Source organism: Parasteatoda tepidariorum, chromosome X2 (genome assembly GCF_043381705.1).
Source record: "Parasteatoda tepidariorum isolate YZ-2023 chromosome X2, CAS_Ptep_4.0, whole genome shotgun sequence".
NCBI lineage: Eukaryota > Metazoa > Arthropoda > Arachnida > Araneae > Theridiidae > Parasteatoda > Parasteatoda tepidariorum.
This window is the reverse complement of record NC_092215.1, coordinates 54,881,378-54,907,189: the sequence shown is the minus strand read 5'-3', so window position 1 is coordinate 54,907,189 and position 25,812 is coordinate 54,881,378. Positions and strand designations below refer to the sequence as shown.

The following is a 25,812-nucleotide window of genomic DNA, read 5'->3' as shown; positions in this document are numbered from 1 at the left end:
ATAAAATTGTTTAGGATAGACTAGTTACTTTCTTAAGTGTGGTTTAAAACATCTTGTAAGTTGAATTTGAAACGAATTATGAATATGTTGTGGTAAAGACTTATGTGCATTTTCACTTACCACTTTTTCAAGGATCCTTAAGTTTGTTCTTATTATGAAAAATTTGATGATTATATTGCTGTTCTATAACATAAAATTTAAAAAAAAAATTAAAGGAAGTTTCCAAAGTGGTCATAATCTTAGACATTTAATATAGCATTGCATTGAAGTCAGTGCAATGCTTCTACGATATTATGTTTTATAAAAGAAAGAAAATGGCAAGAATAAATATTTCTGTTTTATTTTGTAAACTTCACAAGTAAATCTTTAAAATCTCTCATGGCATAATAATGGTGAATTTGAAGAAAGAAGGTTTTCAAAATATTTTAAACGTCCTAATTTGCTATCTTTTCACTGTTCAGTTTCTGAAAGAAATATTGAAGAAATTTTTTTTCTTCTTATATTGGTTTTAGGCTTCTTTAATGCTTCTTTTGAATACATTCCATTTATAAAGTGACAGTTTGATGAAACAAATGAGAGTTCAGGCACTGTTGTAATCTGCCCGATCCCGATTCCTTAGAATGAATATAATTGCACCAACTACAATCATTATGAATAAAACAAGACAAACTGCTAATGCAGTTGCAGATATGAGTTTTGGCGTTTTATCTTTGACTGGAATGATATTTGTTGCATTAATCATGTACCCTAAGGACCAACCAACGTCTTTTCCATCAATCTGGAATAAAAAGCATACATTTAATGAATTGATTTATTTGATTGAAACTCATCAGAACATTTTATGGATAATGATAGAGCTGTAATGTAGGTAGATCAAGCACTGCTTTTTGTCCCAATGATAAAATCATGTGACTGGTGAGTCATTCGAGGTGGAAATTTTCTACTTTCCTTCTCTCCCTGTTATTTTAATGGAAAAAAAAATCTCTATCGAATTAAACGAAAAATATGGTGTTTTACTGTAATGCATTTTGTTTTAAAGAATAGTTTGTTAAAGAGGACATTTCACAGGAAAGTTATTTTATCAATTTCTGGAATAACAATTGCATTATATACTTAATAAATGAACTTTTCCGCAGACATTCTATTTGTTTTCCTGAAAACATATTAATCCTAATTATTGCGTTTTATTCATTTTAAAATCCAAATGTATACTTTTAAAACTATCTTTTAAGTGAATATAAACATAGAATTATTTGTTATTAGTACATTATTATTATTAAAATGAAAAAAATAGTCTTGAATCTTAATCGAAAACGTGGCAACATTTTTGTTTCTTTCTTGCTTCGTTTATTTACGTTGTATTTCGTTACTCGCTATAATGCTTTTATAAGAATAAATTCTTCAGTATTTTTTTTATTTTTGAAGCTTACTTTGAGTTAATTTAGTTCAAAAAATCTATAGATTTGATAGAAGAGAGGTTGTGAAAGATTATTAGAAAACTATTCTATGAACAAGGTAAAGTTTCTTAAAACTTGATTATTAGTGTTTTGATAAAATTCTTAGTTTTTATTTAATTGCAGTTGTATATGTTTAAAATACTAGCAGTAGTATAGAAGCTGGTTAACCTTATTATCGCAGGAGTAAAGTTTAAATAAAATCGGAAAGTTTAAAAGAGTGAAATGGATTGTTAAAGATATTGCTTTTTTATTCCTATATTTTTTTGACGTGTCTGAATCATTTCTTATGAATGTTTTCAAAAATTTCAAATACCTAAAAAGATATGCATGATTTTATAAGACGCTGTACTATTGTAAAATATATGTTAGATTAAAATTTAAATGAGTTTTTTATGTACTTCAATATCGACAAATCAACAGAAATTTTTTTTTAAACAAAATATCTTCAGATGTTTTTGTGAACTACTGAATCTAATTGTAATAAGTTTTTTTAACATTTGTATCGTTTTTAAAACCATTCAAAAATTATAAAATTTCTAATTTTGCACAAAAGTGAACTATTTATTCAGTTTATACATAATTATTATTTTGCATGGAATTATTTTTGCATGAACGAATTTTATAATTGTGTGCAAATTTTTTTAATTTGCTTAAAAATTTCTCGAGACAAGGAGAAATACGCAAAAAATAAAAATTAACATTAACTCTCCTGACCAAACAATTGTGACCCTTTTTCCCAGATTGCAGCCACCTCCTATTTTTGGGGTCAGAAATCCGAATCTATCCAAACAAAGGTATATTTATTCAGAGAAAGTACGTTTTTGTGTCTGATTTCGTAACTTCTGCTCTAATAAGTTTGCATATTTGAAGTTACCCTCTCGAACCATTGAGTCCTAGAGCGTATAGATTCGATGATTAGATCAAAAATCATTAATCGCTTCCCTGATTATCCCGCGTTAACTCGGGCATAGCAGAATTCGTCAATAAGTTTTGTTTTATCACGTTTTTATTCCTCCGGAAGCAAAACAAAAAATAATAATCTGCTGTGATTAGAATTTTGCCAATGTTTGGGAGTTTTGCTATTTGTGGGACTGCAGACGTGTTTTGTACAATTGTATAGACGATGCTTGATAAATTTACATCTAACCATTAATGCTGACAAAACTAAATATATGGAGAGAACAAGAGGGCTCACTAAGGCAAATGCTTTTTGCATGTGAATGATTATGAATTTGAAGCTGTTAATTAATTTAAATATCTTGTGACAACTGTAACCAGCAGAAATGACATAAATACTGAAACTGGTTTACCAAGTGCTACTTTGGTTTAAAAAGCCAACTAAAAAGTAAATTTCTTAAACAAAAGACAAAAATTAACACATACAAAGCACTCCTACGGCTTGTGATCCTATATGGTAGTGAGTGCTGGACTCTTAATAAAAAAGAGGAGAATAAATTGATGATTTTTGAGAGAGGGATACTTAGAAGAATTTTTGGTGCAATCTATGAGAATAACAGATGGCGCACCGTTTACAATCATGAGTTATTTAAAGAGTATAAACAACCAGACATAGTTCATGTTATTAAGGCCAATCGCATTCAATCGCTGGGAGACCTTAACAGGTCTGAAGACCAAAACCCCGCAAAAAAAAAGTTTTTTTTTTTTTATTTTTTTTTATTTTTATTTTTTTAAAATCAGAAGGTACAAGAAAAAGGGGCCGTCCACCGACTAGGTGGCTGAACGCAGTTGAGAAGGACCTAAAGATAATAGGAATAACTAACTGGAAGGCCATATCACAAATAGATCAAGATGGCAAAGACTTATTGGGACGGCCTTGGCCTGTCGCAGGCTGTAGTGGCCAAGACGAAGAAGAAGAAGATGAATTTACATAGGAAAAAAAAAAGGCGAAAAAATGGTTTTCGCGAGCGAAAGTGAAAGTGATGCAGATGATTTTTCAGATTATGAAGATGTGAACATATACAAAGACTAATATTTAACTTTTTTTCATTTGTCCGAGATAATTTGGGATAGTAAACTGATGGTAAATTAAATATTTTTTACACGTAAAAAAATTAAAATTTCAACTTGGAACTTGCGTATTATGTTTTGTTTTAGTTCCTTGTATTTATTAATGACATAAAAATATATGTTAATTTTTTGAAATTTTTGTTTCTCAAAAAAATTGGTAAGTGAAGCAGTTAAGGGTGGTCCGTTTTTTATTTTGCGCACTGTACATAGTATTATTTTTTTCATTGAATCTTGTTATTTCAGAAATTTTCCTAAAGCAAGTTTTGATGTTAAACAGAATTTTTTAATACATAAAAAGTTTACTTTTGAAGACGAGGCAATCTTTCAATTTGATGAATATTAAAAGGAACACATATTCTGATATTTTATGAAGAGGATAGATAAAAGTTGATTTCCTATTTACGTTTTATTTATTTATAAATTAAACATTTCATAAGTTATCTTATTTCTTATTAACTTAGTTTTCTTATTAACTAAGTGATCTTATTAACTGAATTTATAAATACAAGCTTCAATTTATGACTTTAAAAAAACTAATATAAAATAAGTTTCGAAAATTTTTAAGAACATTTTTAAAGTTTAGGTCATTTTTTATGGTTTTTAAAGGTTTTGCATTTTTTAAGGAATTTAAAAATTTTACATTATCATCCTAGCCCTGATGATGCAATCTACTTAAAAACTTCATAAATTGAATTTAAAATGAATATTATCCAAGGAGTGGCATTTTCTTTTCTTTTCTAAAGTATATATGAGAATATTAGTAGGCATTTCTTACAAAAGTTATTTAAATTATTACATTTTGTCTGAAAAAGAAAAATGAAAATTGATTCAGCATTTTCTTTGTCTCTGGATTTTCTTATGAGCTTTAATACTATAAAGATTCTTGTTTTTCATGATTCAATTTTGTTTTAATAAAAATTTCATTTACAAAGATTTACTAACCTTTCCTACAAATTCAATATTTTTCCATGTTGTTGGAGTGAAACCAAATCCTGTTGTTAAGACTTCCTGAATATATTGTGAATTAAAACAATATTCTTTTCCGTAATCTTCTTCCGTAATCTTTTCAACCTGTAAAAATTTTTTAACATAAAATGATCAACACAAATAAAAAAAAATTACGCATGTTTTTGTTCTTTTCTTGATTATTATAATGCGTCTACCACTGCAAAAATATAATTCCAATTCACTAGTATATAAGACATGTTAACTAGATTCTACGTTGGGGTACCTTCTCATAGATGAAGGTTGACATTGTCTATAACTCACTCCCCAGAATTATAATAAAATTTTTTTTCGAATTTTTTTTACATTTTTTATTAGTTTTAGGAGTTTTAATCTAAGTATGCTGATTTTATTTAATAGTTTATTTGGCTTCATGTTTTTAAACAAATTAAGATATTTTTATCTTTGAATGACGTTCAAATAACGTAAATAAAAATCTTGCTATCAATCCCTGTATTTTATAGCCAGGTGACGTAGAAATGCGTTTCATAGGGAACTTGTGAGATTTTCTTAATTATTATTTACTTCAAAGAATGATTGTATATTAACTCTGAAAATAATCCTTTAATTGAAAAATTTATAGCTCGTTGCGTTAAAATTTTTTATTCTCTTATTTTCTACGTCACTCGCTCGACGTATATATATATATAGCATAATAAATAGATACAAAAAGCGAAAAAAAACCGAAGAAAATTAAGAAAAACAAGTTAAATATATATACACACTGCTGGAGGCTGCATAGCGCATAAAAAAATTAAGCGTTGTTAAATTCCAGGTGAAATAAAAGAATGGCAGAATGTTATTAAAAGAAAGATAATTTGTGCTCTTGATAATTTATTAAGAGATAATTTATTGTGCTATTACTCAGAAAAATTAGTAAGCTAATCATAGTTTATAATAGTTAAAGATAGTTATTAATAGTTGAAATAGTTAATAAGTTAGGAGTAATAGTTATTATTAAAAATAGTTAGTTAATTGAATAATACTTAATAACTCCTAATAGTATTGCTACTAATAGTTAAAAGGAGTACTACTAGTAGTAATACTATTAGGAGTATTTTTAACCATAGTATTTTTAACTAGTTTTTTAAACTATAAATAAACTATTACTCCTAACTATTATTGATTAGTTAATAATATTAACTATTATTAATAATAGTTAAAATTAGTTAAATAGTTAATAATAGTTAAGGGTTAATAATAGTTTAAAATAGTGTTATTAAAAATAGTTAGTAATAGGAGTACTATTAGTAGTAATAGTATTAATAGTAGTAATACTATTAGTACTATTAGTAGTAATACTATTAGGAGTAATAGTATTTATTCTTACTCCTGACTAAGTAATAGTTAGGAGTAAAGTATTTTTGACTAAAAATAAACTATTATTAACTATTATTAACTATTATTAATAATAGTTAAAATAGTTAATAATAGTTAAAAATAGATAGGAGTAATAGTTAATAATAGTTAGTAATAGCAGTAGGAATACTATTAGGAATAATATAGTTAGGAGCATAATTAAAATTACTATTGTTCCTAACTAAGTAATAGTTCGGAGTACTAACTATTATTAATAATAGTTAGGAGATAGCCCAGAAGCAGAAAGTGCCTAAAACTGTGCCGTACGTCGCAGAACAAACGAAGTCCTGCAGATCAATTAGTATCTTGAATAAGTAACAGCGTTTTCCTGCGAAACCCCCCTTCCCCGCCCACCTGCCTCCGGTAGGCTTGCAGAATAATTCCGAACCCTAATCTCATACATTCTTCTACAGATTTTCAAGGCAGCCTTTATTTTAATGTTCGGATCTTCAAATCATAGGCATTTTATTAATAATTCATCATTATCATCGTCATTAACAAAATTTTGTACTGCAAAAGTGATTGAAAAAGTAATAAATCAAGAATGTTTGCCTTGGTTTAAAAAATAATATAGTGTATCTGTGAATGATCCTGTATTTTAATAAATGAAAATATAGTATTTTAACTTAAAGTTGACTTTTTTTCGCTGTGAAATGCTTGCAGAACATTTGTATAAATTAATAAGTCCTGTTTCAGAACATTTGAAAATATTCTGCGTATGGGGTAGACGGATCATGGGCTAGAGTCCCCTTGCCGTCAGGCTAACCGTGGGAGGTTCTCGTGGTCTTCCTCTTCATGTAACGCAAATACGTATTTGCTCCATCAAAAAGTCTTCCACGAAGGCAAATTTCTCCCAATGCTCGATTCAGGAGTTCCCTTGTCTTCTGGATTGGGTTCAAAATTACAAGGCTACGGGGTCGTAAACCCATAAAATTGGGTCGGCTGTTATAAAATAAAATAAAATCAGCCTTTCGGACGTGCAGTCACTTATATACACTTTCAATACTTTCAAACTAAGCTCAAAGATTGAGTCTTATTACATGAAGATCTGATCACTGGGATCAAAAGTTATTCTGGAAGATAAAAAATAAATTTTTATTAGAAATTGAAAGTTTTATCAGGCAATCAAACTGGTTTTGATGTTTAATCCTTTCTTTGCCACTTTGTAATTAGATAGATTAACGACTCCTAATGTTTATACTTTTCTTAACTTCAATTTTGGCATGACTTCTAAAGGCATAAATGAAAGTTCTAAAATTTATGGGAGGGATTATATAAACAAAGAAAATAATATACCTCTGATTCATTTTTCAAGCAATAGTCTTCAGCTACTTTTATAAAATTTTCTAATGTTGTATTAGTTACATTCAAGAAACTTGTTGTAAAATAGTAAGTTGCAAATGCCTATAAAAGGAGAAATGAACTAATTTTGGTTGATTTACCTTTTTGTACAATTGTTCACAGTACTTATTTAGCATACATATGTCTCGAATCAAAAATCTTAAAATACAATGTTTTCAAAAGATAAATTCCTAACTCGAGCTTCTAACTCACTCCCTGGGGTTCGCAATACACATATTTCGAATTACAAATTTCGATCCTTCAAAAAAAAAAGTTTTTGCATTTTGATTCACAAATGGTGTTGTAATCATAAAATGAAAATTAGGTACAAGTTGTTTAAAATAGAGATATCTCGTGAAAAACATATGAAAGTAAAATTTTTTTCAATACAAGAAATGCGTCAATAAACACTTACTGGGGCAGTTAGATAAAACATGTCAATTTTTATTTTCTCCATTTGTGAAAGACAAACTGTTGGAGAACTATTATTTAGGATCCGATCCTACAAAATGGTGTAGTGAAGGGCCGGGATAGCCTGGTAGGTAGGGCATTGGGCCCGTGTCCAAGAGTTCGTGGGTTCACGAAAACTTCTCGTGTAGTGAAATGGTGACTGATGCACGTTAAATCTGTCGAGTCGCAAAGTCCCTCATGTTCCCATAGAGAGAGAGAATTTGCGACGAAAATTTTCCTCCGCGCTATGGCGTCCTCTTAAACACGCTTTTTGTTCAGAATAAAAGTCACATCGACGCAATGTTGCTTCCACGAAAACAGCTATTTCAAATTTGTTACTAATCTGGAAAACACGGGCAATACTTTTCCAGAAAAATGAAATATCCTTACTAGCATTTTGTTTTCCAGGTATCTGTCACCAATTTATAGTCAAGTAGCCAGTGGTAGAATTTTTTTTTTTTGTAGTTAACTACAAATGTAGTTAACGAAGTGTTTTCAATTCAAAATGTAGTCACTTCTTCATGAATTTTGCTGTAGGATTCACTTTATTCTCAGTTCACTTACAATTACTGTGCAAAATATGTTCTATTTTATTGAAATCGTGCATTTTTTTGATATGGCATAATCTACATTATGAGTGAATTGATAAATAATCACTCGGGGACATTCTCGTTGCGTTTGCTGATGGAATTCACGTAAGATGACAAAAGTTTATTTCATTTGTTTCTTTACTAAACTAACATTAAAAATAATTGCCAAGAATCGCTACTCATGTTTTTGTTATAGCTTTACTCACAACACTACTTAAAAAAAATGTTGCTTATAACACTATAAACCATGAAAGGAATTGAGGCTGCAGTTGTTTCATTACTTGTAGTTCCAAACCTACAAGTAGTTCAGTTATCAGTAATACACGGTGAGCAGCGATGGTTCAGGGGATAGAACGTTCGCTTTCCAATTAGGTGAACGGGTTCGAGTCCCAGCATTGGCTGGTCGATATGAATTCTGCATCCAGCTTGCACCGAATACAGTGTTGACGAGAAATATCCTCAGTTGTAGACAGATCATGGGTTAGAGTCCCCTTGCCGTTAGGCTAACCGTGGGAGTTTCTCGTGGTCTTCCTCTCCATGTCACTCAAATGCGGGTTAGTTCCATTAAAAAGTCTTCCTCGAAGGCTAATTTCTCCCAATACTTGATCCAGGAGCAGAGTCTGACTAAGACAGGGGCATATGGGGCAGTTGCCTCGGGCCTCCACTGCAGAGGGGGGCCCTAAATCGAATAGAAAGTTTATTTTACGTTTCATTCTTTAATGAACTTTTTTAAACGAAATATCAGTACAGTGTAAAATCCGTCAGTTTCTTGTTAGCTTTTTCATTAATCTATCGTATGAACACAATTTATACTTCGCAAATCCATGGATTTCTAGGGCAGAATTCAGCTAAATTTTCGCAATTACGATGGACAAATTTGGTCAATCAAAAGCCTGTATTTTTACGTATCGCAAAATCCGATGTGTTTACAAAAATACAGGCTTTTGATTGAATTAATTCAGCCATCGTAATTGCGTAAAGTTAGCTGAATTCCGCCCTAATGTCATCAAGGATATGAATTTTTCGCAGCTAGATGACAAAGTTAATAATAAGAAAACTACATTCGGCATAATGGACATAGAATTGCCAGCAAAGCAATAAAATGGACAGATCGATTTTTCGTCTGACCATTGGAGAGGGAGGGACTTTATAGCTATTTTAGGTTCTAGTCAATTTTCTTGTTATTTATAATGATGTGAAAAATTTAAATACTTCCATAAAGTTCAGTTCTTCATTACTGAAGAAGAGGGGGCCCCCAAATAAGTTTTTGCCCCTGGCCCCAATTAGGCTCAGTCGGACCCTGTCCAGGAGTTCCCTTGTCATCTGGATTGGGTTCAAAATGACAAGGTTACGTAGTTGAACATTAGTTGTCGTAAACCCAAAAATTGGGTCGGCTGTTCACACAACGACGGATACACGATGTAAATATTGCAGAAAAAATTATACCTACCAAAAATTTATTCTTGTTAGAAATATTATGTGTTCTTCTGAAGCATTCTTTAAATCCTTTTTCTTTACAAAGATCATTATCTAAAAGTTTGGAAACAGCACTTTTGCAACTATCTGGCTTGCTTGTACCAGTGAAAGTAAAATTTTTATCCTGACAAAGAAATTATAAAATTAGTCAAAAAGTTTTAAAAAATAGATATTTTTCTGTACAAATATAGGAAAGAACAATCCCTCTTATAGTATTAAAGGCCTCCCCTCGTTATAATTATAGTTACTTTATCATTGATTCAGTAAACACTTATTAATTTTCACCCATAGCCTTGCAAAGGTGACCCAATCCTAGCGGCGGTGAATCGGGATGGCTCAGGGGATGGAGTGTTCTCTTTACAATGAGGTGAACCTGGTTCGAATCCCAGGAATGGCTGGTCGATACGAATTCCACACCCGGCTCGCACTGACCACAGTGTTGACGTTAAATATCCTCAGTGGTAGACGGATCATGGGTTACGGTCCCTTTGCCGTCGGGATAACTATGGTAGGTGTTCATGGTTTTTCTCTCCATGTAACGCAAATGCGGGTTAGTTCCATCAGAAAGTCCTCCTTGAACGCAGAGTTCTCACAATACTAGAACCAGGAATTTCCTTGCCTTGGTTCAAAAGTACAAGGCTGCGGAGTTGAACATTAGTAAACCCAAAAATTGGGTTTGCTGTTCAACGACGGTTATAAAATAAAATAAAATAAAGTCCAAGCAGTGGCTTGTTGATACCAGCTCGCACAGTGCTGACGTAAGATATCCTCAGTAGTAGATGGATTATGGCTCCCTTGTTGTTAGGGTAACCGTGGGAGGTTTTTCTCTCCATGCAACACAAATGCGGGTTACTTCCATTAAAAAAAATCTTCCACGGAGACAAGTTTGCTCCGATTTTTAATCCAAGAGGTCCCTTGTCGTCTGGGTTGGGTTCAAAATTACAAGGTTACGCAGTTGAACACTGATAATCGTAAACTCAGAGTTGGGTCAGCTGTTCAACACCGGTTATAAAATAAAATAAATTTTCTTTCTAATATAACTCTTTATATGTGCTTTCGAATTATTGGGGTGATCAGGAACTTTTCATCTAAAAGCATGAAAAGCATTTTATAACAAAACTTTATAAAACACCATAGTAATGCTGAGGGATCGCTGGATGCCCAGTTATTACTGTTGGCTTTTCAGTGCGAAAAATGAACACAATAACGGATCGGATTTTCACTTATCGATTTTAATCTTTCGAGGAAAAATATGCTAATTATGCATAAATATTTTATAACATACTAAATATCCTAATTAATCAGTATTTGCTTGCTTAGGAACTTAGTAGGTCCGATATTGATGTATAGTGGGCAAATAATAATAATAATAATAATAACAAAAAATAAAAATAAATAAATAAATTGACCACCCTGAATAACTTTTGATCTAGTTATCGGATTTTCACGCTCACTCAATTACCAAAACAGTTATCAGAACTTTATGCAAGATTTCAAACACTGCCGGGATTGTATTGGTATAATTTTGTCTGACAAAAGAATAGAAATACGGTAAGTTTTATATCACAAATTGTAGAAAGATACTGCGGTATAGAATCTACCATTTGTGAAAATTTAATTAAGATGACCTTATTTCCATCTGCGACAAAGAGGCGTATAAATCGATCATAAGAAAAAAATATTTTTCTTGTGTTATATATATTTTTTTATCCCATTTTTATACTTTTAATGTAAAAAGTTTAATATTATTTTTAATGAACAACAATTGCACTTATTTGAAGTGTCAATAATCAGGGAAGATGCCAAATATCTTAACAATATAAAAGCTTTTTGTAGATTCCTACAATGAGGGTAACTAAAATTCACAGAATTTATATCTGGTAAGTTTTGCAAAATAAAAATTATGACATCTGATATCGTACCGCCGTATCGTTAGGAAGAGCATAAAAAGTTTAAGAGTAAACCATGAAGACGAAATTTTTTGCCATGGTTTACTCTTAACATTAAATTTTAAAATACCAATGGAATTACGAAATTTTTTTTAAAAAGGAATGTGGGAAATATAATCCGCAAGAAAGTGGTTGAAAGATAAGAAAGTTCATGTTGCGTCTTTCATGCAACTGATAATTTTAAGGAAAAAATAAAATGTTTTAATTTTTTTAAACTTTTTACTGTTTATTTCCAGAATGGGCAAAAATTTTTGAATTTTAAGGATCCAAAATTTGTACGAAATCCATCAAACAGTTTGAGAGAAATTTAAAAATATGACTTTTTAATACTATTCAGTAGGAAACATTACGAGGCTTTCAACGGCTTATCTATGTTACTCTCCATAGTTTGAGGGTTAACAAACCGTATATTTATTTAGAAGAAGTACATTTTTGTGTGTGATTTTGCAATTTGAAATATCGTATTCACAAATATTTTAGTATATTTAAGGTTAGTCACTCGAATCACTAAGATTTTGTCTTATTAACAGAATTCTACCCATTAGATCAAAAGTTAATCAAGCTCTTCCATTTTTTTTTATTTTGCGCTCTGTACACCATTTTTTTTTGTATCCGATGAATAAATAATAATAAAATGTGTGGTTTGATTTTTCAAAAAATATTTTACAGCTATTTTTATTATTTCAGAGTATTAAGATAATATTAAAAATGAAGACCGTATGCTTGGAAAAATTAAATGCATGCATTCAATATTTTATTATTTTTGTATCGAATACAAAAGAGCTCATTAAAAATCCATCTGCTTGTTGATGGACAATTCGGTGTTTTGTTCATTTGGTGTTTTTGGTAAACTCTTTCGTTACTAACGCCGGCATCCATGCGATACCCTGTACTTCGCTCGTACACACAGGGTTCATCTTGTTTTAAACTAAATTAAATTATTGCATTTTTATTTGTTCCAAATATACTGGTCCCGCAGTGGACTAATCGTAAAGACACAGCTCTCACTAGCACACCGAAGTCAAGTATGACTGGCTGCCGTCAGTAAGCGGGTGGTTGACCACTTTGATCAGAATGCGTAGGGACCGAAGGTGCACGGTATCAGTTCTTGTGAAACTGTTCTACCGTAAAGTGCTCGATTTCGCCCGCAGGGCGTCGTGCTACTAAAGCAGAGGAGCCATCCCTTCTGCAGAGGATCAAAATTGCGATGGCATGTCTTCGGATCATCTTTAGAGATGTTTCCCAGATAGTCGCCAATAGCCCATTGTGCTGCTCTAGTGCGATGCAAAGAAAGTACCTACCAAATATATTGAAAATTTGCTTACCAACATGCAAATCACTTGAGAAACACTAAATAGATTTGTGGAGGTGAATTGCTATTGACAATGCCAACCTTCGTGTATGTACGGGTACCCCGACATAGAATCGAGTTAACATGTCTTATATACTAGTGAATTGGGATTGTATTTTTGTAGTGGTAAATACACTACAATACTTTCCCACCAGAATTATATCTGTGATAGAATTCGATGAATGGCTACCACTGCTGTTTTGTGAGAAGCCAGGAGAGCTGTATTAAGATCCCTGTACTTTTTGAGTGCTGATTCTGAGAGCTGTATTAAGTTCACGATCGTGGTCGCTCCTGTGTTGCTATTAGCAGTCGAGTGATTACGAGTACGTTGCGTGTGACCGAAACTGAGTAGTAACAGCATGAGGATAATGTCGCAGTCACAGGTCAACTGTTTAATGTGGACCATTCATCGAAGTAGGCGTGTTCAGATCGAAGCGTGCGTTATTGCCAAGGTAGGCGTGTTCACATCACGTCCGAAGGTCACCAATGTGGGGGGATGAGTTGTTACCAACCTTCGTCTAAAGGTACCCCGACATAGAATCGAGTTAACATGCCTTATATACTAGTGAATTAGGATTGTATTTTTGTAGTGGTAGCTACCAGGGCTAAGAGAATAGAATGGCTGGTTCACTCCTTTCAAGAAACTCTCGCAGCGCCAAACTTTCGATTTTCTCCAGTGACGTCACAAGCTTGCACTTAGACTTCAAGAACGGAGCGTTCGGTCTAAGTAGCTCAAACTAATATTGGAGCATTCTTTTTTGTGACATATTTCAAGACATTTGTTGTTTTATAGAATGATTTTCCTCAGTTAATTGCAGTGAATTTCCAAAATTTAAAACTATTAGTGAAATGCCAGTTTGCGCGACTGCAACTTGCGAAAATTCTGATCGAAACACAAAAGGAAAAAATATAATTTTCCACGTGTTCCCTAAAGTAAATGAACAACTATGTGAAGAATGGATTCAACGAATTGCAAACGAAATGACACAGTTAATATAAAACAACAATACGTTTATTCCATAGTTAAGAACTTTTATAAAAATTCACCATCTAAATAGAAACCGCCTCGTTACTTCAAAAAGAAAGGCAGGTGAAAAAAATTAAAAAATGGATAAAGTCAAAGAAAATTAAAATGTAAATAAAAAGTATAAATAAAATATATAGTATATAGTTGGAATTCTCCTAATTTCATAACATATTTTTTAATGTAGTTATTCTAAATATTCATGATTTTTTTTAATTATATTCTCTTAAAATTAAATATCTCTAAATTATATTAACTTAAATTTAAATATCTATAAACAATTTCAAAATTTCAAATATCATTATGAACCTAAATAATTATTTTGTTTCAGTAATTAGCGTTTAAGGTTGATGCTTCCTAATGATTAAGTATGAACAAATCGCTATTAACGGCATACTTTAAAATCAGGATTCTAAATTTAACCTAACTTATAGTTATCAAAGATTATGTAGATAAGAAAGTGTCGATATATGCTTTTCTTAATTATTAAAGTTAAAACTGAACTTTTTAAAATAAAGTATTTATAATCTCATTTTCGCCAACCAGTAAAAATTTTTTATATGTTTAAAATGGTATTTTTTTAATATAATGGCCTAGAAAGTTTTTTTGAACTATGTTTATGAACGGAAATAATGAGTTAATTATGTAAAGTTTGAAATCTAATAACCAGAAAAAGTATCTTAATATCTTTGCTAGCGATCTCCGTGATCTGTGTTTACAGTGACGTCATGAGGAGAGAAATCGTAGCTTCAGCTCTAAGAGCGGAATGAACTAGACCTTCTTTCTTCTCTTTAGCCCTGGGTAGATACATTACAGATTTTAAAAAAATATGAAGAATCGGAATATTAAGAAGACATGCTTACTAATATACTTGGATCTTCCTTGATTTGTGCATCAAAAATTTTGCTTTTTGTACAGGGACGTTCAAACAATTCTCTTCCTAAAACTGCGTATTCATAACCAAATGGGGAACAAGGATCCGTATAATTCCTCTTTGTAATGTCCTGGAAAAATAATAATTTTAAATTACACTGTTTTTCGCATTTGTCTGAATGTACAATTCCTTTGAAACATAGCACCTTAACAGCAAAATTCTTTAAAACATAGCACCTTAACAGCAAAATAATTTAGGTCCTTATTGGACCAATATTCCCGAATTTCGGCTCAGTAGGGGTTCAAAGGGCCGTTATTTTTCCGATATGGGTCCTACATAGAATTGTCCGATTCACCCGATATTTTACAGCCACTTTACAACCCATATAGGCCCTCTATAGAATCATCAGATATTTTAGATTCATTTTTCAGTCAATATAAGCTTCATATTGGCCTTATATAGGACCAATATTAAAAAAATCTAGACATCTATAAAGTCAGAAAAACAATTCTAGTAGAAAACAAAAATTATAAAAATTTTAGGATACGTGTGTTAGCGGGACAACACTTCATCAGGGGACACACTGCTTGCTAACTCACAGGAGCCTTTCCGTTGTCAGTGGTGAAACCAAAAGTTAATAGTGCCCCGAGACCCCATAATGGAAAATCAAATAAGAAAAAGCAATTAGAAAAATTGAAATGTTAATGCAAAGATAAATAAATGACTGAAAATCACAAAGTAAGTCTTAATAATGACTTAAAAGTACACAAAGAAAGACATATAAATAAATAAGAAAAATAAATAAATATAAAGTTACAGATAGAATAGCCACATCAAAACAAAATATAAATTTCCAAATCATTAAGAAAGCTTTAGAAATAAATCAAGTGCTGACCCCTTTTTTGAAAATCTTGAAAAAATAAAACAGAAAAAACATTCAATGAGTAAAAATTTGTAAAAAGATGCTGCCATCTGTATGCTTTAGGAGCATAAAATCCTAAATTTCACCGCATAGGCCTATTTATGCTGGCTTCAATATCCGCCGAATTATTTGAATGTCTTTAAAATATATTCAATCAAAATATCATAATCACAGTAATTAAAAGGAAAATTATTATTCATTAATGTAATCCTGAAATTCCCTATAGCGGAAAGAAAATCTGTTTTATTATTACAAATAAATTTAAATCTATTAATTTGAATAATCAAAATATTCTTAAAAAAACATTATTNACGATATATTATATAAATATAGATATATCTGGTATTATATTAGTATGCTATAGTAATTAAACCAAATTATTCGACGCACTTTAGTGTTTTAATAATGACATGTTTTGCACGGGTTTATATGCAATATTTTTATATTTAAACACATACGTCATGGGTTTTTATTCAGGAGATTTTTTATATGCTTCCTACATGCATTATTATATTATTTTCTTTAACGAATTGCATTGACTAATTGATACACGATCATATACAAGTATAAACCGGTTTCAGTCACGTAAAAACAATAATGCTGTATAGTATCATCTGATAATTCTACTTTTAGATGCAATCTTAGAATGCGTCGAATAATATGGACTGTATTGCACCAGAGAAAGGGGAACATTCGAGGTAATCTTAAAAAATCCTGACTAAATTGCATAAAAACTATAGCTTGTAAAAAGAAACCAAATTTGAAATCCACGACACGAAAGTGTTTAAGATCTGAGAAAAAAAAATCTCATGTAGTAGAAATGAAAAAAAATCTTCTTGAAGTTTTTTTAAATTATAAATAATTAGATGAAAGAGCGTCAATAAATTTAGAAAATTCATACAAAAATTTTAGCTTCGTTAAAAAAGCCGATCATTTTAGAATTATTCATTTGCTTAAAAAATAACTTAGAAACAACATTGAAAAGAATAAATGAAATTGGATACGAGTGTCGGGAAGACTATTGGAAAGAAGAAGAAAAACTCACAGGATTTCACTTTCTTAACTGCAGTCAAAACCCGTTTGAGTGAGCTGACTCATCCACGATTGTTCACAAATTCATTAAAAAATTATTTTTACCGTATGATAAAATTAGTGATTAAAATTTTAATTACCGTATGATAAAAAGAGTGATCCAACTTTTTATTAACTGGCTAAATAAATAATAAATATTAAAAACAATTAATTTTTACATTCTATGGAAGAAATAAGTGATTTTCGATAGATTATTCTTCGATAGAGTTCACCAATTTCGTATCAAAAAACTCATAACCAAATCCTCATTTTCTCCTGGGTAAAGAAATTCTGAACCTTTAATACCGATTTTAATTCCGAGAAAAAGTTGCCGAATTTTTTTTTCCATATAGGGCAACTTGTTCGCCCTAGTTAAAATAGGAAGACCATGCAAACTTTAGATTTGGCATAATGTTTAAAAAATGCCGTTATTTCATTTCCAACACTTTCTAATTTAAATTTGGACAACCAACACTGAAGAAATGAAATTAGAGATAAATGAAATATCAAATTTTCAACTCTCAGCGTATAAAATGACTTTAATTAAACGGTAGAGACCACTACAAAAGTTCACTACAATCCCTATAATCCGGATTATTAATTCCATAAGAAGCAAAAAAAAATTATAATTATTGTAGTGTTTTAACAATATTTCGGTCAGTAAATGTTTCTTCTTATTTAATCAATCTTATACAATCCTAAGTAAATTGCAAAGTTATTATTAAGTACTTTTTCCGTTCTTAAGTTATTTTAAGTTAAAAAAAGGTTTTATTGTAATAATTATTGATATCAAAACTATAGATACCGTTACTAATAATGATCTGTGTCTTCTTTCAGCTTCTTGTCTTCCAAAACACAAATTACTGAAAGAAAATAAGTAATGAGTTGTTTCATACAGTTCAAGTTCTGTTACATCAGTTCCGTTTTCTGCTTCATCTTTTGGTAAAGCATAAGTAATTTGCATAGATGCTCCACCCATATCCAAAGATCCATATGTAGTAGGCACCCATGAATCAGGATTCTAAAATTAAATAAAATTTTACAATGCACAATCACGAATTTTTTTTTCTAAATTTCATGTCCGTTAAGAGGTTGTCACCTAAAAACTCTTTTTGTCTAATTGAAAAATACTTACGTGTCCCAGAAAAGGACGAAAATTTCATTTTTTGGATGAGAAAAACTTAAATTTAAAAAAAAAATACAAATAAATTGCCGTCCACCAGTTCCACTTCTCGCACATCAACTAAAATGTTTTGTGGTGACCCTACATGTCTGTTTTTTATTTTTTGAAGAAGAAAAATAAACTGTGAGTGGTTTTCTAAGTAAAACATAATGTTTTGTGTGTTCCTTCTTCTTGAGACCAAGGATTTTTTTAGGTGATCTTCCCTAAGCTGAAGGTATGTTGTGATTTCCATCCCTGTTTCTTTTTCTTTTAGATTGCTGCTTTTCTGCAATTGACTGGGTTATTACAATTGCCTGGTTGCAAGCCACTATAACTTTTTAATCACGTGCCACCTTTTATATTGTAAAATTTTAGTTGTTAAACTCTTTCTTTTTTTTTATTTTTTTATTTAATACCCTAACATTAACGGTACATTATTAAATTTCGGTTTTATTATTTAGAACTGTAAGGGAACAGAAAAAAAATATTTATGAAGCGTAACATTTAGACTTCCCGGAATTTTAAGGAAAGCCTAACTCTAACCAGGAATTAACTTAACCAAACTTGGATATCAAAATTGAAAATATGAGTTTATAGAAGTCTTCACATATATTCCGACAGAGCTAAATGTTACATTTCAAATATATTCGTGTACTGTTTGTTTTACATTCGAAACCAAAAATTTTTGAATTAAAAAAAAATGTGTAGGATTTTAAAAACAATTTAAAGATAACATTTTTGTCCAGAAAGAACTAAACTTTAAGTGCCTTTCCGATCTTAAGTCCCTTTTCGATCTAAATATTTTTCAATTTGGAAAATTTTTTTGATTAATATGTGATTATTGCAAACGTAAATTTTTAAATCAACTTCAAATTTTGAATTTTGGAATTTTTTTTTCGTGATACATCTTAATTTCTTAATATATACGAATTAAAATTCCTAAATTGGCAACATGAAAAACCGAAAGTTAATATGTTTTAATGTATTTTGGTGCCTTGAGTTTATGTCAAAAAGCTAAGCAAAACATTTTATCATACACGTCTAACCATCTCCCCGAAAAAAAACTATATTTCTAGTAAATAATAAGTAATTGATTTTTAACACACTTTAATATATTATGTTTTTCAAAAAGTTATATCTTAAGAATCACTGAAAAAAAAAAAGAACCAAAAACTCAAGTAACACGTGAAACATTTTGCGTAAAAAATAGAAATATTTCAAATGTTAAAAAGAATAACAGAGTCAATCTTAAATTAAAAAGATTATTCTAACGAACAGAAATAAAATAAAAATAGTGTTAAATGAGGAATTAATTACAGTTTTTATCTTCTCTTTGAAAAGTAATTACTATAAAAGGGTTACCCCTAAAAAAGTGTTACAGCCTCAGAAATAAAATAACGATAATAACACAATTCAGAATTATAAGAGATGTGGAAGAAAAAAGCTCGGTTTATTCTCGGAAATAAATAATTTTTTTTTTTTTTGGCAGGAAATTTTGAAAATGCTGGTTCTAAAGAATTTTAATAGGGCCTTTAAAACAAAACGTTTTCATTTTTAAGCGGAAGTATTCTTTTCACGAGAAGAACCATGGTTAATAAGTTAATTAGTTTCTTGTAAACATTTTAACTTTTTGCTACTTATTTGATAGAAAATTTAAAAATTAACATTCAGCATTATGCTATTTTCTTAATACGTTGCTTAAGAAATTTATAAATATATAAAAAGTAAGAAATTTATAAATATACATAGTTCTCTTTTTAGTAATCATTATGCATTTCTTTAAAGCTGACATTTTTCGAATAAATTTTTAAGTTATTAAGTATATAGTAGTTTTTAAAATTAATAAAGAAAAAACTATTAAATTTAGTTTTATGTAAAATAATGCAGGATTGACGTGTTTAGAAAAAAAAAACACATTTAAAACCATTGCAATTAAATTGATGTATATCAATAAAAATTCTAGATTTTTTTATTGCAGTGGTTATATTACGTTCATTAATCTCTCAATTTATATTAAAATTAGCCATTTTATTTGCCTCCAAAATTCTCAATATTTCCCAAAATTCCGGGTTTAACTCCTAAAACTACAGGGTTTTTCCCGTCTTTAGAAACTGTGGGATTTTCATCATTAAGAATTACTAGGAAAAGTAAGCGAAGTGTACCGCAGTCTTTTAGGTCACAGGAGAACATTCAAATTAATAATATAAATTCATGTAAATTTAAGCAGCATAAATTTAATTAATATAAATTTGAGCAGAAATAAATTCATTGTAGATTATCGTCATTGTTTGATTTAGATCTTGGTAAATTCAATATTGATTCAGATCTTCATGATAGCTTTTACACGAATCGCTTACAACATTATTATTGATAAATTTACTAAAAACTTCCTTTTTTATCAATATTTTTACCATGTGCAAATCCAATTCGGGCAAATCCGTGGCTAAAAAACTGTGGAAAACTGGCAAATCATATTCTCTCTCTCTTTTTTTAAAATAAATGTTACTTTTCTAAAATCATTAAAGTTGTATAATTAAATATCAACCTTATTAATTATATACTTTAAATTATTCAGTATAATATTATTACCTTGCACTTTGGGCCAATCCAAGGTAAGTAACAAATTAAATTATTTTATTGAATAACCAAAGCAATAGTTACAAATTATCGCCACTTTTTTTTGGCATAGGGTGTTCAGAAACACTATTTTCCGTTTGTAATTCATTGTCGCTCCGTCGAACCTCTAAAAAGCTTTAAAATTCATTGGTAAGTATGAGAAATCGCATGATCTTCTGAAGTTATAAAATGATTAAGTATTTCTTGAGAAATATGAAAAAAAAATGTATTAGTATAGAGTGTATTATTATATTAGCATGGAGTGTATTATTATATTAGTATATAAATGTATGTAGTATATAAATGTATACTAGTATATAAATGTGTTAGCATATATTCCATTTAATCATAAAATCCATTCAATTTACGAAGTCAATTTTAATACATAAGGGGTAAATAAGCACATTGAAACATTAAATCAAATTGGAAAAGCGCACAAGGCAGCTGAAACCAAATTTGTCTTACATAAAATAGAAATAAGACATATATAAAATCGTTACAATTAAAATAAAAGTGAAAATATAACACACATTTATATTTTCATTTTTATTTCAATTGTAAAGATTTTATATATGTCTTTTTCTATTTCATATATTCCATTAGTTGGTCCACTCCCTGTATATTATCTTTTAAAAGAAACTGTTTGCAAGAGAATTCTCGTTTGTCAGATCTTTAAGCGTATCTATAAAACGCTCACTAGAATATTAATTCAAGTTCAAGCAATGAATCATTTTTTTTCAGTTGATATGAAAATCTCGTAGTGTCTTTACTTTTTTCGAACAATTTTTAAAGTGATTTCTCTGTATCGTTAAGAAACATAAAGTGAGTAAGGTACAATAATATCATGGGATACCTGGGGGGTCTCTAACGTTTTTCGAAGAAAATTCGAAGCAATCCAACCATAAATTCCTTCATCTTTCCCTGAAATGATTTCTATAGCTTCCACAGATAAACCAGTTTTTGTCAAATTCAAATTCAGTTGTTCCAATATTTCGTCGACTCGATCTGGATTAGTTAAACTGCAATAAAAATGTTACATGTATTTGATTTTACTCGTGAAAAGTTTTTTTATATGTTGTAAAAATTTCATGAAAAGTGCGTTCATATAAATAAAATCCGATTATTATTAGCTTTTAACTTGGAGTAGCAATTCATCTCTTCAGTGGGTCGATAAAATGAGAACCAAGCATGCTCGAGGACTAACAGTGAGTTTCCGAGGACTAAACACAGGGTTTCTGCGTTCGGCTGATCACTTAACCAGAACTTCTACTCTCGAGTCTGAGGTCAAGATGGGTACAGTAGGCCTCTGCTTTCCATGGGCTGTCACACCACTGAATTTAGTTTAGAGTAACAAGCATGTTTAAATTGATATCTGCATCTTGTTGTTGTCGTCGGCCATTAAGGCAGAGGGGGTGCAATTGTTCTTGTTTTTCAGTGGCGCCATCTATGTCCAAGAATTCGCTTTCTGCCACAACCATACACCATACCGGTTTACAGGGTGGACCCATTCAAAGATCCATTCGTAATTTTGACCTGGACCAGAGAATCATCCATCTCCAATTCAGTACCCCTAAAGGTATAATTTGTTACTGGGAACATGGAGAGCTTTGTGACTCGACAGATTTAGCGTGCACCAGTATCATTCACTACACGGGGAGTTTTCGGTTAGCTGGATTCGAACTCCAGTTATCAGGAACAGTGTCCTGCCAACTAGGCTATCCCAGCCCTATATCTCTATGTTTAAATTGATAATTGATATCGAAAAATTTCATGGAAAAGGAGACAATTATTGAGTATCCACCACAATTTTTAAAGAAAATATATGGGTGGGAAGAGATCTTTCACAAGCCTTCAAAAAACTGAATGCTAGGGAAAATTTTCTTTCTTTTGCATTATTTTTTTTAAAAATGGATTTTACATATACATGAAAGTATTGATGTTTTGAAAACTTTTAAGGTTCATTGATTAAAGAGGAAAAAATATTACCATTAGCAAGATCGTGGGAAGTCTGAATATGACTATGTAATAATTTGTTAATACACAATCAGTCATAAATTATTACTTTTTTTCGGAGTGTCTACCAGGGAATGTTGAAATACATGTTTGCTAAGCCCTGCTTGTATTTTTTCCTGGAATATTTTTTAATTGTAGTAAAATGTATGTTTTTATTTAGCTTGTTGAATATCACGTACGTCAACGGTGACTGTAGCTCGCGTCAGTCATTGGTGATTGATAGTGTAAAATATGATTAAAAACTAAATAAAGTTACACTGCTTTAAGCAATTACTGAAAATTTGTTTAATTTTTATTTATTACAAAATAATTTTTTTCTACTCTATTAGCTGCGCGTTTCGAGTTGCTATAATACAATACGACCACTTCTACGCAGCGCGCGTGACATGACGGGGATTTTCTTAAAAAAAAACTTCATACTCAACGTGTTAATAAATTTTGCTGCAAATGAAAACCATCGTATGATGCAAGCTGAAAGTGAGACGGAAAAGAAGAAAAATTGGTAGCAAAATCATTCCATTTATAGCTGATTTTAATCGGCAAAATAAACTCGAACTATTCATCCCTATTTAATTTGTCTTAGGGAAAAAATACAGTCCTTTATGTATGTTATTACTGTAAATTGGTAGTCATGGATATTTTTATCTTCCCGGAAACAAGCTTTTCCGTCTAGATTTAATTTAGCTTTTAATCCTGTCAAGTTTTTTTTAAAAAAGTGCTTAGAGTTCAACATATTACGTTTTGCTCACTCCAAAGAGATAAATATTAAATTTGCAGCTCGCATGCAGTATAGTTTTTTTTCCTTCAAGCACCGCATAATTTCTGTAAATAAATAATTGAAACAAAAGTAATCACAGCATCTCATTGTAAATAAAAAAAAAGTTATTTGATAATTATGAAATTTTTTCAAACACGTTATTTTAACTGCCTACTTAAGTGACTATAATTTGTTTTTAAAATAGACAATTTTGTTTCAACCTGAAATATAAAATGTTTAGTTACCTTTAAAACATAAATTGGCTATTCAATTTTTGTTACAATGACATTAAATATTTACCTATTTTGTGCCAAGCCTCCTTTTAAAAGGAGGGTTCCTTTTTCAAAGAAAGAAAAACGTACAATTGTTACATAGCTTATTTCGAAAAAAAAAATGCGTCTGTTATAATAAAGGAATGCCGAGATTTTACAGGAGAAAAAAAAAATTCTAGTGGTAAGGAAGTTTATGGTTTAATGTCTGTGTCTAGTAAACATAATTTAAAATTACTTTCCTCATCACTGTATGCGAAAGATTTAAAACTTCATATAAAAAGTCTCGTAGTAAATTAATGTGAACTTATTTGATGGTTTATGTAGTGAGGCTTTTAAAATGTTGGAAAACTAACCCTGAGTTTTAAAAGCTTAAGTTTTTGATTACACAGGCCTGCGATGAAGAAAATACAAAGGGTCTGATAGCTGAACTTAATTTATTTTTTGGTGCTGAAGTGGAAAATAATAATGAAAAATTTCTATCACGTCACGTTTTTTAGAAAAATTCAATTTTACTGGAATTTTTATGAACATTTACCATAAAAATTAGAAAAATTCAATTTTACTGGAATTTTTATGAACATTTACCATAAAAAAAATAAAGTTTTTGAATTTCTATCCCTTCTTGACTGACCAGCATTCTACTTTGGTCAAATCTACAAAAGTACCCCTCTATTACTACTTCCTGTCACCGTCCCTCTCTCTGTCACAATCTCCCTCTACCAATAGCGTCACGAGAATCCTTATCTAGTTTCGCTGACCTCTCAGAAACACTAGCAAGCGTAATAGGGAGTCATTTTAAAGTCTTCTTTTTTCTGTGCGTTTCGTGAAACATGGCTTCGAGTTCGAGACATTGTGAAAATTTCCCAGATGACTTTTGTTATATATGCGGCGAATATTGTGTTGTTAAAAATCGAATGAGGAACATTACAGACTATGTAAGACAACTTTATCTCGCATATTTTGGCATGAAACTCGGAGATCAGGACAAATCTTGGGCACCTCATAAAGTTTGTGTGCAGTGTCTCAATGATCTACGCTTATGGCATCAAGGAAAGAAGACTACTTTACGATTTGGAATTCCTATGACGTGGAGGGAGCCCCAAAACCACTTCGATGATTGTTATTTTTGTTCCTGCCATGTTCGTGGGTATAACCGGAAAAATCAAAGACTAATATCTTATCCTGATAACATTCCATCGGCCATACGCCCTGTTCCTCATGGATCTGATGTGCCTGTGCCTTTGCCTCCAACTGAATTGCCAATCAACTCTTCAGAGTCTTCAGATTCGGAGCATCCAGAAGTTCAAGGCTCCGATATCGAATATAAGCTTTCTTCAGACGGTTACCGGACAGTACATGCAAAATTGTTTGAGAGAATTCCTTTCCAAATAGGATTTTAGTAAAAACATTNGGTTTAATGTCTGTGTCTAGTAAACATAATTTAAAATTACTTTCCTCATCACTATATGCGAAAGATTTAAAACTTCATATAAAAAGTCTCGTAGTAAATTAATGTGCACTTATTTGATGGTTTATGTAGCGAGGCTTTTAAAGTGTTGGAAAACTAACCCTGAGTTTTAAAAGCTTAAGTTTTTGATTATCTACCACACTAGAAATGTTTTTAAAAAAGAATAGTAATGAGCAACCCTGATATGAAGATTAATGATATAGGGTCAGTAGGGGTAATAAACACTTTTGAATTTTTTTTCCGAATTATTATGTGTCTCCTTCAAAAAATTAAAGTTAATATTTTAAATGTTCTGGGTTGATTTTTTTGATTCTCCAAGAAAGTAGAAAAAATAATCAATCTAAGTAACATGTTCAGGCCTTTAATAGGTGGTCATAATTAGCCCACTAAATTTCTCATAAAGTAAAATTTTGGGGTAATTCTGACCGGATGGGAGGAATAATGACCATATTCCAGAACTATTGCTGACTCAAGGTCAGTCCGTACAAATACTCTAATCAGTACTATTTCATGCGTACTAGAGGGATCTCGTGATTGAAAATGGTGACTGGTGCATGTCAAATCTGTCCTGTCCATGACGAATTATACCACTAGGGGTACTGAATTGGAGATTGATCGTTCTCTGGC

General features: G+C 30.7%; 1 protein-coding gene across 10 annotated transcripts in view; it reads right to left on the bottom strand.

Moving 5' to 3' along the window:
- Window positions 1–324: 324 nt before the first annotated feature.
- LOC107443665 (ectonucleoside triphosphate diphosphohydrolase 3) overlaps window positions 325–25,812 on the bottom strand; it is a 104,611-nt gene continuing 79,123 nt past the window's right edge. For all 10 annotated transcript variants that reach the window (XM_016057620.3, XM_071188242.1, XM_016057613.3 and 7 more), the window contains 7 exons: window positions 21,529–21,694; window positions 17,703–17,918; window positions 14,894–15,034; window positions 9,681–9,830; window positions 7,146–7,253; window positions 4,428–4,556; window positions 325–778 (listed from right to left, as the gene is read on the bottom strand). In XM_016057620.3, coding sequence (XP_015913106.2) covers window positions 581–778; window positions 4,428–4,556; window positions 7,146–7,253; window positions 9,681–9,830; window positions 14,894–15,034; window positions 17,703–17,918; window positions 21,529–21,694 — 1,108 coding nt within the window. In that variant the 3' untranslated portion in view covers window positions 325–580. The remainder of the gene's footprint in view (window positions 779–4,427; window positions 4,557–7,145; window positions 7,254–9,680; window positions 9,831–14,893; window positions 15,035–17,702; window positions 17,919–21,528; window positions 21,695–25,812) is intronic.